The 13,843-nt window shown below is 37.5% G+C and overlaps 1 protein-coding gene across 2 annotated transcripts in view; it reads left to right on the top strand.

Moving 5' to 3' along the window:
• Positions 1 to 652: 652 nt before the first annotated feature.
• Positions 653 to 13,843, top strand: part of ETV1 (ETS variant transcription factor 1) — a 91,464-nt gene continuing 78,273 nt past the window's right edge. The window contains exons 1-5 of one of the 2 annotated variants that reach the window (XM_008686344.2): positions 653 to 2,659; positions 2,758 to 2,954; positions 3,063 to 3,221; positions 4,048 to 4,135; positions 5,521 to 5,568. In XM_008686344.2, coding sequence (XP_008684566.1) covers positions 3,177 to 3,221; positions 4,048 to 4,135; positions 5,521 to 5,568 — 181 coding nt within the window. In that variant the 5' untranslated portion in view covers positions 653 to 2,659; positions 2,758 to 2,954; positions 3,063 to 3,176. Of the gene's footprint in view, positions 2,955 to 3,062; positions 3,222 to 4,047; positions 4,136 to 5,520; positions 5,569 to 13,843 lie in introns of both variants that reach the window. The other variant, XM_008686345.2, reaches the window with a different exon arrangement.

The following is a 13,843-nucleotide window of genomic DNA, read 5'->3' on the forward strand; positions in this document are numbered from 1 at the left end:
GCGGAAATATGGAGCCCCCTCACTACAGAGGAAAATCGGAGGATTAGGGCGCAGCTTCTGTTTGCCAGTCCAGCGTTGGTGGGGAGAAGAGGGAGTGCTTTGGGGAGCCCGTGAAAGTTAGAACTTGGGAAATGGAAACTAAAACTGTCAGCCAGAAAAATCCTGCAGTATTCCTAAATGAAACTCAGAAAGTTAACAAGAAAACTGGGATAAATTAAAGGTAAAATTGAAAACTACAGAAAGTTAGGTGAGAAAACTAAAATCTATCTGCAACTGAACTGTTTGCACTTCTGAAAGAATGGCTTGAGGCAGCAAGCAAGTTGCTAGTCTGTCTTTAGGCTTTCTCCCCACTCTCCTTTTCTCTTCCTTTCCTCTTTCGCAGCTTTTCTCGTAGGCAGTGCACTCTGAGATTTTCGCCCTGTGAGCCTTCCTTCAATTTCCGAGTTATTTCTTTCTTTTGCTCTTGTTCTCAGACCTAAGCCTCCTTTTTCTCAGAGTTTTTGTTCAGGGACGAATCATAGAGCAGGTAGAGGGGTAGAAAAAAGTTTTTTGGTTTGGGGAACTTGGGCCTTTGTTGTGTCATTTCCCCTGCCCCAACACGCCCCCAACCACGTGACCAGGAAAGGCCGGAATTTTGTGAATGGAGCCGAAAGGTAGCTGCAGGGGCGGGACAAGCTCCGCCCCTTCCCTGAAGCGGCCAATCTCCTAGCGGAGCGCTGCGAGGTCAGCAATAAACAACAATGGGCTGGGAACATAAGATACGTTATTGGCTGAGGCGAGAACCTCGCGGGGGCCTACCCTGAGGCTCCGCCCCCTCTCGGTTACCGTGGATACCCGTCAGGCTCTGGCCGCTGAGAAGGTCTTTGGAAACTGTTGCTCACGTTACAGAGGCTGGTTTTTCCCGGGAATGCTGGGCGGCGGGACACCCGTGCTATTGGCTCCTCGCCTGATTGCACCCTCTGAATGTACCCCTCAGCCTCACTATTCCGCTTGGAGAATCAGGCTGTGCCCGGAACCCCTTCGTGGCCGAGGTTAAAGTGCAGTTCCCGCTCAAAATGCTTGTATGTGCTCGCGTTTGCAGGGGCTACTTGGATTAACTAGTTTCAGGGAATGCATGGTGGGTGTCCTTGGCTGTCCACAGTTATTGGGTCTTTCCCCAGTAATACTTTTTCTGTTGTTTATTTAAAAATATATATTTTTGACAGATATTTACCTTTCTAGTTCCCTGCATGGGTCCGGAATTGAGTCCTGTGGGCTCACACTCTCATTTAAATGCGTGTCCATCACGTTCCATTTAAGGAAGGAAACTTTCAAATAGAAATTGAGAACTCCAGCACGTTTCCCTACGGGCGGAACAGCTGCCGGAAACGTCCTTTGGGCTCCAGCTCTGGTCGCCATCAGGATCACAAGTGAATTTCAACACCACAAAGTCCCTGGTCTCATCCCCACGGCCTCCCCATCCACTGTTGGGCCGAGGCTACTTCCTAAGCGACTTTTTAGAGCTCCAAGCCTCATAGGCGCGTCAAGGCAAAGTGGTTTCAGAGTTGCAGCCCACACTTTTTAACGTCCCGATCATTGTCCTTGAAACCCGAGCCTCATCACCGCTCGCCCCCAGCTCCGGGCTCTGGCGGTTTAAAAGCTGGAGAGGAAGTGAAAGCGTCAAGTACAGTAAGTGACACCCTCCGCCTCCGTGTGTACATAACAAAAGCTCAGGAAACGTGCGGGTCCCTAGGATATCCGAGCCACCCCATTCCCTCCCTGGTCCTCCCCACCTCCACAGTGGACTGGAAGCACCTTGTCCCAGTGCACACGTGGGACACATTTGTTTTTTATACTTTTCCTCACCTAGATTGCTCTGTGGTCCTGCTAAATTTCCCTCCCAACGCAACCGCTCCTAACAAGCAATTCCTCAGTTCCCAGGTGCTTTGGCTCATAGATTGTTTATTTTACTGTCCCATGAACGATAGGATCTTGTTTTACTTGAGGGTGGCCGTTAAAAAGTGGTGCTGGGTGTTGAAAAACGGGAAAATAATTTGGGCCAAAAGCTTAGTGGGAAGGAGTCTGTCGAGCGAGGTGAGCTCCTTATCAGATTAAAAGTGGGGGGGGGGAGCTGGACATCTTGAGGGAGAGGATTCGGGGGAGTAAGGAGGCGTGGGCTTGGTGGATCGCACTTCAGAGTATATACCCAAACCGAACAAAAGTGATTTAGGGAATCAGCCCAATAGTGGACGGAACACACCAGTAAGGAATACTAACGACTCGATACACATGGCTTCAGTGTCCCGGACGCCTAAACAATAAGCCGCGCGTTAGGAAGGCAGTTGATTTCCTCTGTGGCGTTCGTAGGCTGTGGATACTGCGCCAGCCCGCGGAGCATCCGCTAGGAAGAGGGGCGCGAGAGATCCACGAGAAGGGGCAGCAAGCCGCCTGATTGACAGCTAGAAATCTGATCTTGTGAAAGAGACGCGGAGCCAATGGGAGGCAGCGATCCATCAGTTTGGATTGGAGGCCCCTGGAGGAGAAGTAGAGGAAAAACCACCGAATTGAGCTCTGTCAGAGGCGCTTTCGGCTTCCAAAGGGGAAGTGCTGGGCAATAATTAATGTTTTTATTAAATTTGGAGGGAATTTTTTGCAGCCGTTCGCCTAGCGTGGCCTTCAGGTGGGTCTTTCCAACAACTTTTTATGTCTCTCCAGATAATTGCATGGTTGTGGGTTGCAAAAACTATCCTTATGAAAGAGGTGTCTCCGTCTCTTTAGTCCCGTTAGGTGCAAAGCAAGTCTCGTTGATCGCCATTGCTAGTTTTGCACACGTTTGCGAATCAGAGCTGCCCGGGGTACACCGACCGCGCAGGGAAACATCGAGAGTGTAAATAAATACATCGCCTCTTGTTCGGATATTTGCTACTGCCGAAAATATGTAAATTGTGAACTCTCTTGGCTCTCTTTGGATCCAGGTGAAGGAGGCGGTGTAGGGAGGGTTATTTTTGTGAATGGGACTGTCGGAGGGTAATTAGCTATGCAAATTCAAGAGCTTCATTCATGATTTTTTTTTTTTTTTTTAGCCTAAAAGCCATCTTGTTCCCCTCTAGGTTGATAGAAGTCCAGATCCCGAGGAAATCTCCAGCTAAATGCTCAAAATATAAAACACTCAGCTGAGATTTGCGAAGAGCAGCAGAATGGATGGATTTTATGACCAGCAAGTGCCTTACATGGTCACCAATGTGAGTGATCAGTTCGAAAGTTGCTGTTTATAAACTTGACTCCAACGGGAGGGGGGGCGGGGGAGGAGGGAGAGAATGAGAAGGGAGGGGGTAAGGGGGCTGGAATTGCAGATACTTTATCTGCTTTGTTGCCACTGTAGGGCGACTCTGCTTCTAGAAGCCCAATCTTCAAAATGAGCTTACCTTTCAGTGATTTGGATAAGGCATAGTTTTGTTTTTAAGACCCCCCCCCTTTTTTTTTCTGATTAAAGTGCCCAAGATGAGTGGAAGAGGAGATGGAGGGCAGCAGCAGCTGCTGCACTCAAAGTTTTTGGCTGGGTTTGTCTGCCACATTGAAAAGAATGAAGTTGAGACAAATGCTGACACTTTCTGTTTACATGGGGTGTTTTTGTTTCTTTTTTTATCGTCTCATTTTTTTCCTCATGTTTTTTATTTCACCACTCTATTTTTATTTTTTGTTTTGGGGGGTGGTATCAGAGAGAATGAAATTCACGGTATTTTAGTCTAGCTTTGATCCAGCTAAAAACGACTTTAAGTGTGATTGCTTAATGTTGTTTTGATGCTGAGATGCCATGAATATATGACTGATAAGTAGTCGTGTGTTACGCTTGGCGCTGGGAAGCAACTCTCCCTGGTTGTTGAATTTTCAGCCTAAGCTTTCACTGTCAAGTGAACGGTGAAAATGAGTATTAGAATTGATACTATGGACTTTTATTTTTCTATTTAGAGAGAGGATCCAGTAGACTTATGTATGCATGTGGTTTTTTGTGTGTGTGACATCTGAGGTTTACATTTTTTTTAAAGGATTTTATCTTTCCCTTTGTAGAATCAGCGTGGGAGAAATTGTAACGAGAAACCAACAAATGTCAGGAAAAGAAAATTCATTAACAGAGATCTGGCTCATGATTCAGAAGGTGAGGTTTGATTTTGGGTTGAATCCCCCCTCTTTACCTATACTCCCCATCCTCATAAAGGTGAGGAGCACTTCAGTCTTAGCTTAAAAATAAGACTCTTTCAAATTACTGCATTTAACTGAGACTTTTACTTGGAGCAATTAACAATGTGACAGTTTGCATAGGAGGGTATTTTATGGCCCTGTCACAAACTAATGAAAGAAGGAAATAAAAACTTAATAGTGGCATCCTTCTTTTAATCATTCTTTTGTGTTTAAGTACTTGTGTCCATATGGCACATAACTAATCCCATACACTGAGGTAACAATTTTAAAATACCCAACGCGGTGGGACAAAGTAAGCAGCTAGGTATACTACTTAATTTCTCCTTTCTACTTTATTAGAAGTTAAAGGATGTAAATCATTGTTTGATTTCCCCTTCCCCTTACACTAAAACCATTTACTGTTATCAAACTTTTCATGGATGATTTTAATGACTTCAGGGTGAGGTCATAATATCTTGTTTATAGGCCTTCAAGTGTTCACTGAATCATAATTAAGGCCTAATTTATAATTAGAATACCTATTTGGGAAATTAGGTTATAGATTTTTTTTTAATGCACTGTTAGGAGGTCAATATATTATAAAGTATTCTAGCCATACGGGAGCATTCATAATGAACTTAATATACTTAGATTTAATTATCAAAGTTCAGTTTGCCATTTTGATTAGGCATGTTGAATTCTGAAACTTAAATCTTCATACATATTGGACACCCTCTCTCTCCCACTATGACAGAATACACAGTTTCGGACTTGATAATAAACAGGTGCCAGAGAATTATCTCACTTTGACTTTTGTAAATCTGTTAATGTAGAGAATTAAGATCTTGTATTTTAAAAGTTGTCCCTTTTAGTTTTGAGGCATTGAAACTCAAAACATACAGTGCTTTAAGAATTATACCATGTACTGTTACATCTTTTATATAAGGTTCAGAAGATAGAAAAGAAGGTGATTGTCAGCCTTTCTACTCTTTCCTCTGCAAGAGTTGAGTCTATTTAAGAAAGGTTTACCGGAATAGACACACCTTCACCTTGGCCTTTTTGTGAATCCTAGCGCATGTGTGTTTAGTGTCCCTGAGCTTATTTATTGTTTGTTAAAAGGGGAAAATACTGCCTTCATTATTTAATTCACTAAAAGAATTTCTTAAAGAAGTGTTGCTTAATAGCCATTAAAATGGCAGGATTATTGAGCTATTTAAGCCATGAATCCTATTTTCTTTTTATATTGACTCCCCTCCCCAAATTAAATTGATACTTAATACCAATTTCATGACAAACATTTCCATTTAATGGAGCCTAAAGGTTTTTCAAATCTTTTGTTTATGTCTCTGACTTGTTTTTTAGAACTCTTTCAAGATCTAAGTCAATTACAGGAAACATGGCTTGCAGAAGGTAAGGCAAAAAATTGCTTTAAAAGGAGGGGAAAAGCAACTCTAGAAGGGGGGGAAAAAGTCCTGAACTTGCTGTCTTAATGTTCAGCCCAATTAATTGAGCTCTAAAAGAGCCACCTCATGTGTCATGCATACATTAGAGTCTCTGATGAGTTTGTCTTTGGGGAATCTGGGGCTGCACTACCCAGTGTCATCACAAATTACCAGGAGAAATTGCTTCCAGCTCACAATCACATCTGCTTTTGGCAAGAACTAATGCACCAAGACTTCAAGTTCTAAGCCTCTGTTCAGATTTTAATTGCAATTGATCAGGTTTATATTATTGTACCTCGAGAGACCTCCTAGAGCCAGAACCCGGCTTGCTGTTTCTTTTAGAGCAGCGCATATCATTATTTGGTGTTCTGGTGGAGGACTTTTCTGATGGCAGAAATTAGTTTCTCTGGGTTCATCAGGACGGGATGCTTCAAGATTTAAGTGCAAGTGTCTTCTTTCCACCTTGTTCACAACACAGAACGTTAGGTGTGTATCCAATACTTAGGAAATCTATGGCTTTAAAAGAAATCTTTGGGGGATTTGAGGATTTAAAGAAATGTTTTCTATTTGTTACTATTATGTGATATTTGCTGAAATTGATTTTTGCTTTTGTGTCACTTTTATTAGGATTTATTTAATACAGCAAAGTGACATCTAAAGGCATTACTCTTATTTTTAATTACCTTTTACTAAAATTGTGTGTTGCAATCTATTGTTATCTTTTATTGGGTGAAACTTTATTTTATAGGAACAATGAAATATTGCTTCAATACAGCTTACTATAACTTGAGAAATGCCTAATGTTGAGGGACTTCTGTTGCTGTCCACAATTTGAAATTTTTCTTTTCAATTTGTCATAGATGTGAAATATTACTTTTGTCCTATGATGTGTTTTATGGGAAATACAAAGAGAAAATTACATCTATTTAAGCATTGAGTATAATTTGTCTTTCTTTCTGTATTTTATCTGGGAAACACGCAATTTTTGGAACAGATTTTTAAGGTTGTTAGGAGAGACTCTTTAAATGGAACCCAAGTGTTGCTGTTGCTACTTTGAGCCAGACTGCAGTGTTTTATCGGTGGTCTTGCTTGCAGTTCATCAAGTTGCTGTTAGCATGTAAAATAAGTTTCTTTGTTTTGCTGATATTCTAGTTCTCCAAAAAGCTTTTGCAGCCGTTATAGATCTTTTAAGTTAAATAGCTCTTCTAGTAGCCCTTTGAAAGGGTGATTGTATTTGCATGTTCGTAAAAGGTAAGTATTCATGAAAGTTTTAGTTATATTTAAAGATCATTTTGCTTGTCTCTGTAAATGAAACTTATTGCAATAGATTACTTACTATTGCAACATAAACCATATATGCAAACCTAACTTTTTCAAGAAAAATGTGCACAGAGGTCGTTGTGTTAACTTTGATCTGTTAGTTTTGCAAAGTTGAAGGTTGTGAGGACATTACATTTATGAGGAAATTTGTTCGCTTCTCTAAAATAACTTGCAATAGCTATTTTAATTGTTCTCGAAGGTTAGTTCTTAGATGTTTAAGTCTCATTGATTCCAAGTCAGTGCACTTGCTGGCAGATTTTGCATGTGCATAGCAACTCTTTTCTGGAATTTTAAAGTGTGGATTCTGTGACAGACTCTTGCCATTTTACAATCAGTTTTAGTACAGTCTCGTACTTTTGACTTGTTTTGTTTATTTGTCGCTCGGTAAGTGATTTGAATAACTTATCCAAGTTAATCTTTTAAAACTGCGCTGAATATATTCTTACCCATGATTATTAACATACCTGTAAATCAGCTTTCAAGATTTAACTTTATATAAAACAAACCTAGAAAATGACTGATGTATTTGGAGGAACATGGATGTTTACTTAGAAAATAATTCATAAGCTTAAATAAGTTAAGGAATTAATCCTCGGAGTGTTTTATTGAATACCCAGGTGGGCGACTGTTTACAGACTATGGATAAGACTGCATTTTAGAATAATGTAAACAGTTTTCAAAATAGTTTACATTAATTTATCCTATCATGATATAAGCAAAATATTGTTAATAGGACTTTTAAAATCTAATAATGGAAAGAGAGTTTTTTTTTTTTTTTACTACTTGTTAATAGACTGCATATTTATTTTTATTTTTAGCAATTCTGTATCATTATATTATTTGCTTTGGCATTTTAACTTGACTTATCCCACGTCTTGAACTAAGAAGAGATCTTAAAATTACACTAGGTTTTTTGTAGCTAGATTTGTCCATTTCTGTCCTTCTGGACATCCAGAAGTTAAAACATTGCCAAATTGGCAGACTAGGGTCTGTTTATATATTTCTTTTCATAATGCTTGGTAGCCAAGAAAGTGACCATGGAATTTTTAAGTCATCTTGACCCTTTTAAAAAAGATCATTGGCAATTAACCAAGTTTCTCTCATGAGTTAGAATCCCACTGGGAAGTTAAACAGGTCTAAAAATCTTATTAGACGTGAGAGTCAAGTCGTGTCATATGAAAATCATGTTTTTAAAAAGTGATTAAAGCCCTGAATACTTGGGAAATGATATACACCAAGCTGTTTGTTTTTTCCTAGAAGAATTTTTATAAATTAGAGTTAAAGTGCAACATATGGATTAGTCATAGGTAAATTATTATGGATTATGAAATGTGTTTTATATCTAAGGACCATTCGGGGTAGATAAGGCTGGACTATTTGAGGGCGAGGGTTGGAGCCAGTATTCTCAGTTTGCTGAAGTCCTGTAATTTGGGGCGATGCATGGAAATATATTTTTAATTTCCAAACGGGGATCAAAAATGTTTGTAAAGGATATAACTTTGTATTAGTGTCACTTTCTAAGTACTAACACTGCAATTTAAATATTTTTGACATATCTGCCACATTCAAATATATTCACACCTCATTCTAAAGAAAATTGAAAAGATGTTTTCAGTGACCACAGTAGCGCTTAAAAAAAAAAAGTGTCTATTTTAAATTTTGCCATAGCTACTTTATATTATAATTTTACTATGTACAATTCTTTATTGATTCTTTGTCTTTTGAGTTAGATTGCTGCTGACAGAAAGGCAATTTCAATTATTTGATCCCATGAAATAATGAGTTCATATATCAATCCTATCAGCATCGTGGTAACGTCTTATTCTTAACCCTCTGTTTTAAGTGGTGCTTTAGTGAATGGTGTCCTAAAAATTCATAGTTAAAATGGACCCTTTTGTGCGTGAGGGAGAGAAACAGAAGGATAGAAAATTGAGTTTCAAAAGGATTGCATTCTTCTAAAATTGCTGATTAGAGCTTACCTACTAACAACTGGAAGAGAAGTACTAAATTTCCTGTGTATCTAATATAAATGCGTAGCAACTTTTGAACATTGTTTTTGATGTGGATCTAGGTGTTCTTGAGGTCCCTTTTCATCAGTGAGAGTAAGGACGAAAGTCAACAGTGATTTGCTGCCACAGGGTAGGATGTTTTTCAATGGTGTTACATAGTAAGTCAAGTTTCCTGCTGCCCCCACACTTGAATCAAAGTTTTATCTCCAAGAACAACCTTTCTACACCAAAGGTTATTACTTCGTGCAGATAAGGCTTGTTTTCTTTTGTTTTGTGTGACCTTCAAATAATAGGTTAACTTAACTGTAGAGATGTCATTGTATCCTCTCCATTTACTTCAGAAGCTGATATTAAATTTACATTCAAAATAATTTCCTGTGAAGTTCCTTTAAATAATGTGTGCTGTTGTTACTCACTATCCATGTCATCTGCAAGGCACAGTAGTCATACTGTACTCATTTTTATTTTTCAAACAATTATACTGTTTCTCGTTAAAGTGGAGCATAAATTGGATATGTGCTCATTAATTTTTTTATGTGATATGGTAAGAGCTAAAGACTTTAAAAACTACATTATTTTATGTGGTTTACATGAAAAAGGAAATGAGAATTAAGCATTAAATTACAGAAGTCCATACTTTTTCTTAGTATTGAGCAAGAATTATTTCGTGTGTAGGGGGAGGGGCGCTACTTCGGCCCTTTTTGTTGTACCAGGAAATACTCTAAAATATGAAAAGAAGACTTCTTATTTGGACTTGATTAAAAGAGCAGGTAGAGTAAATGTATTATATTTTAAAATAGTTGTTGAAATTATATAAATGTCTTTTCATCTAGGGTCTACTTGCAAAATAAAAAAAAAAAGTTTGTTAAAAATAGAACTTGGATGTGGTATAGCTTTGATATACTTTCCCAGAGGGTCCTAATCAGTGTTAATGAAATATTGCTTTTCTGGTTCAGTTACAAGACATGTGTATTTTCTTGAATTTCATAATTTTATTTCCTTTGACCTGTGTACAAGCTTATAATTAAAAGAATGATAATAATAAAGTCAGACCTCCATAGTATTAGAAAATAGAAACAACAGCTCTTAAGCTGTGCTTGTTTCCAAGTCACTGTAGTAGGTCAGTGTAGAGTTAGGAATGGAAGCTGATCTGAGACTGAAGACAGCTGAAACTTACTGTTTTCTTTCTTTTAGAGCATCAAGTATTAAAGATGTTTCTGTTATGGGGAAATAGCTCCCCCCCCGCTTTTTTTTTTTTTTTTTGTCTCTTTAAATATGTTTATACTACTGTATTAATTAATGCTTATACGTCGGTACAATCATTTTTAATTTTAAAAGTGGATGTGGTATAAAACCAGGCTTAGTGGCTTCATGATTATTTTGTTCCATGGCCTGAAGCTTCGTTTCAGGAGTATACAGAATACCACCGTGCAAAGGTTGATTTTCCTGTTGTTTTGCTTTTATTTAAAATAAAATTCAAGTTTATTCAGAGAAACTTGTTGCTAATTCTTTGATTCAAAGTGATATGCTACAAAGTTCAACAATAATCTGTTACCTCAGGAAAAAGAAAATCTGAATAATAGGCAAGAAAAATAAGACATTTCTTGAATGATTTTTTCCTCCCTCCCTCCCTCCACTCTCTTAGTTTCCTTCCTTCCTTCCTTCCTTCCTTCCTTCCTTCCTTCCTTCCTTCCTCCCTCCCTCCCTCCCTCCCTCCCTCCCTTCCTTCCTTCCTTTTTTCCTTCCTTTTCAGTTTTATACAATTATGGTTTTGTGAATAGTTACCCTATAAAGCCGGATGGGTTAAATATATATATGTATATATATATTTAGATGGATAGATAGATATAGATGTCTGTCTAGCTCTAGATAGATTTAATTTTGTAAACTTGCCACTTATTTAAATGTATACCTTAACAGATCTGAGCAGTATTTGAGATAGAGCAATAAAATTGGTGTGTTTATTGCAAGTTCAAGTTGACTTGCTTTAGCTCTCTGGAAGGGTGTGACATGAAAAGATTGCGGTTGGGCCACATGGCTCATGCTGGACTGTGTTTTTGTGAATGGAGGCAGAACTCCAGTTCTGCCTGCTTGTCTGGAGGAATTGCTGAGGAGATCAGCTGTCTCATTCACAGGCAGAAAGAATGACTCATACATCTTCCGCCTTGTTTGGCTCCAGGTCATTGTTACAGTGGATAGAACTGGTTTTAATTAACTATTAACCCCTTTTATACTTGACATTTGTTCCATTTGTAATTTTTCCACTTTTTTCCTAGCTTTAAAAGAAAACTCCACGGACCCCTAGTTTGTAAGGAACAGAGGATTCTTACTTAACTGCAGCCAACCTTGGAAAATATTTAAAACTCTCACCTTTTCTTAAGTAATTAGTATTTCATTTGAAAGTTTAAGCATAAAATAAAGGAACTCTATTTAAAAATCGCCCTCGCCCCCCGGAAATGTTAGTTAGGGAAGTATGCTGAAGCTAAAAATGAGGGTTACTGATTCTGTGGCATCTAGATCATGATTAATATTTTCATGAGCTTATTTCTTATGTATTGCTATGCAGTAAAAGAGAGAGAGAAAAAACACAACAACTTTGGATAATAATCTAGGTAAAGCAAAGAGCTGAGAGAGCAGATCCTACCCTTTTAAAGCCGGAGTCCTGAGACTTGATGGCAACTTGTCTATTAATGTGCAATGAACTGATAGAGCTGTTCCAGCTATTACCAATAAAATCCACATGCTTAATCTTCTTGAAAGCCTTTTATTGGTCTTTTGGTCTATACTTTTCCCCCTTGTCCTTTCTTACTCTTCCCCTTCCTCTTTAATTACATAGTGTGGGGAAACATTTTCATTCCCCAAAGGTGATTATTCCAAGCCTAGTTTATAGTAGATAGCAGTGAAAATAGTGTTTTTTAAAGGTTGGCCTCTATGGTTAATTTTCCGCTTTGGAGTTGGTATGGCTTGCCACAGATTTTCAGGCGGCTGTAGTTTGCTGCTTCACAGAATTCCCGTGAATTGAGGAAAAAAGGAAACGTATGATATGAGTGTGGCAATACTTTGTCATATTTTCCTTGCCCAGATCCAACGTGTGTTTTTCGTTAACTGCTTTCCTTTTACTCTAACTTGAAATTAGAAGTATACTTAAGCCTTTGTCTATTTAAGTAGCATGCTGCTTCATTTGGTCTAGTCCGTTTCTTAAGATTAGCTTCTGTGAAAATGTGAGTCATATGTTTTTTGTTAAAATGCTGTAATATGTTCAGGCATAAGTGTGAAGTATTTATTCAGTATGTTAAGGAGTTAGAACAGAAATAGCAATTCTTATTCTTTTTACAAATTGTTATGGACCTATTTTCTATATATTTGTGAAGTATAACTTCCTGCCTCTTCTAAAAATTTGGCTTTTCTCCCCCCCCACACTTATCCCAACACATACCACATATCCATCAGTGATTTTTATGTCTTTCTTGCAGTGAAACGTATCACAGAGTTGCAATTTTGTCTTATGATATGATAGTAAGGAAAAAATAATGTCTGGCCTTTAGGACATTCATACCAGCATATTTGGTTACAAATATATTTTTGTTACTCACCAGCTATTTTTAACTATTCCTGTAAAGGGATATTACACTTTTATTAGATTCTTGTAAATGTTGGCTTTTTATAAGCATAGTAATTGCTGTGGTTGATAATTTTGCATCTCGATAGTTATGTCTGTTTAGCTGTTAATTTAGAAGGAAAACCAAAACATGTGGGTATGATGGAAAAAATGTGTAGGATTTGGTTCTGTCTACCTGCTGTTATTTATTAAATAGATATTGAAAACATTTTTGTATTTTTTTGGTGTGAAGACTTGTTTTAAAGGCTATTTCTCCACTTAGATGAATCTGTGAGAAAAATGAAGCTTGCTATAATGTTAAAAATGTTTATAGTTAAGGGAATACCAATGTACACATTTTAGCTGTTATTTTTATCTCTTTCCAATGTAATTCAGGAGAAGTGAAGATTTTAAACTTACATTATAATGACTGAAGTAGTTTTGTGTGTGTGAATTGAAAGAAATGGGTGGGAGGTGAAAGTTTGGAAAAAAGAAGTAACATTTAGGATTTAATTTAATCATCACAAAAAACCTGTATTACCACTATTAAACTGATGAATAAAATACAGTTCAAATAGGTTAAAATAGTGTACATACTTTACATAGATAGGAAGTCATAGAACTGTGACTTGAAGTTTGCATGGCTTTAGTTGCCCATGGTAGCAGACGTTAGTGGAATATGAAAGGAAAAAAATCTCATCTTCCATTATATGCTGATCATTTATAACTTGGAAGAAAGTTCTTAATTTTTTTGGTGACAGAGGATAGAATTTGTCTTTAATAGGCTGAAGTATTGGTGTACAGAGAACGTTAGGAAATAATTTAATGTCAGGCTGTATATATTTTAACAATCGGCAGGATTATCATTGGTTCTGCTCCTAATAATACGATGTAAGTTTTATTGAGCCAAATAGTTCTGCTTTTAAAAATGTGATTAAGCTGATACACAAGAATGTTTAGTCCTGTCTATGTTGTATTTCTTTTTTATATAAATTTTTGAATAGAGAATTTCTTTTTATAGGGAATTTTTTTTAACTCATTCAGCTACCAACCCGAAACTTTTTCCACAGCGAATGATTATGTTCATAAACATTTCCCATTCATAGTAGGCTCTTTTTAAAAAATTAATTGACATCTATTTTAATATGACTTGACTGGATAAAACATTTCAGTATTAGATATTACTAATAAAGTAGTACTAGTAATCAGATCATAGCTAAAGTTAAATAGGATAGCTCCTCTATTTTTTACCAAATTAAAAGGAACTAAATTCTATTTTATGTCGTTTATGTGTGTATGAGGGTGTATATTTGTGT

Source organism: Ursus maritimus, unplaced genomic scaffold, assembly GCF_017311325.1.
Source record: "Ursus maritimus isolate PB19 unplaced genomic scaffold, ASM1731132v1 scaffold_3, whole genome shotgun sequence".
Lineage (NCBI taxonomy): Eukaryota > Metazoa > Chordata > Mammalia > Carnivora > Ursidae > Ursus > Ursus maritimus.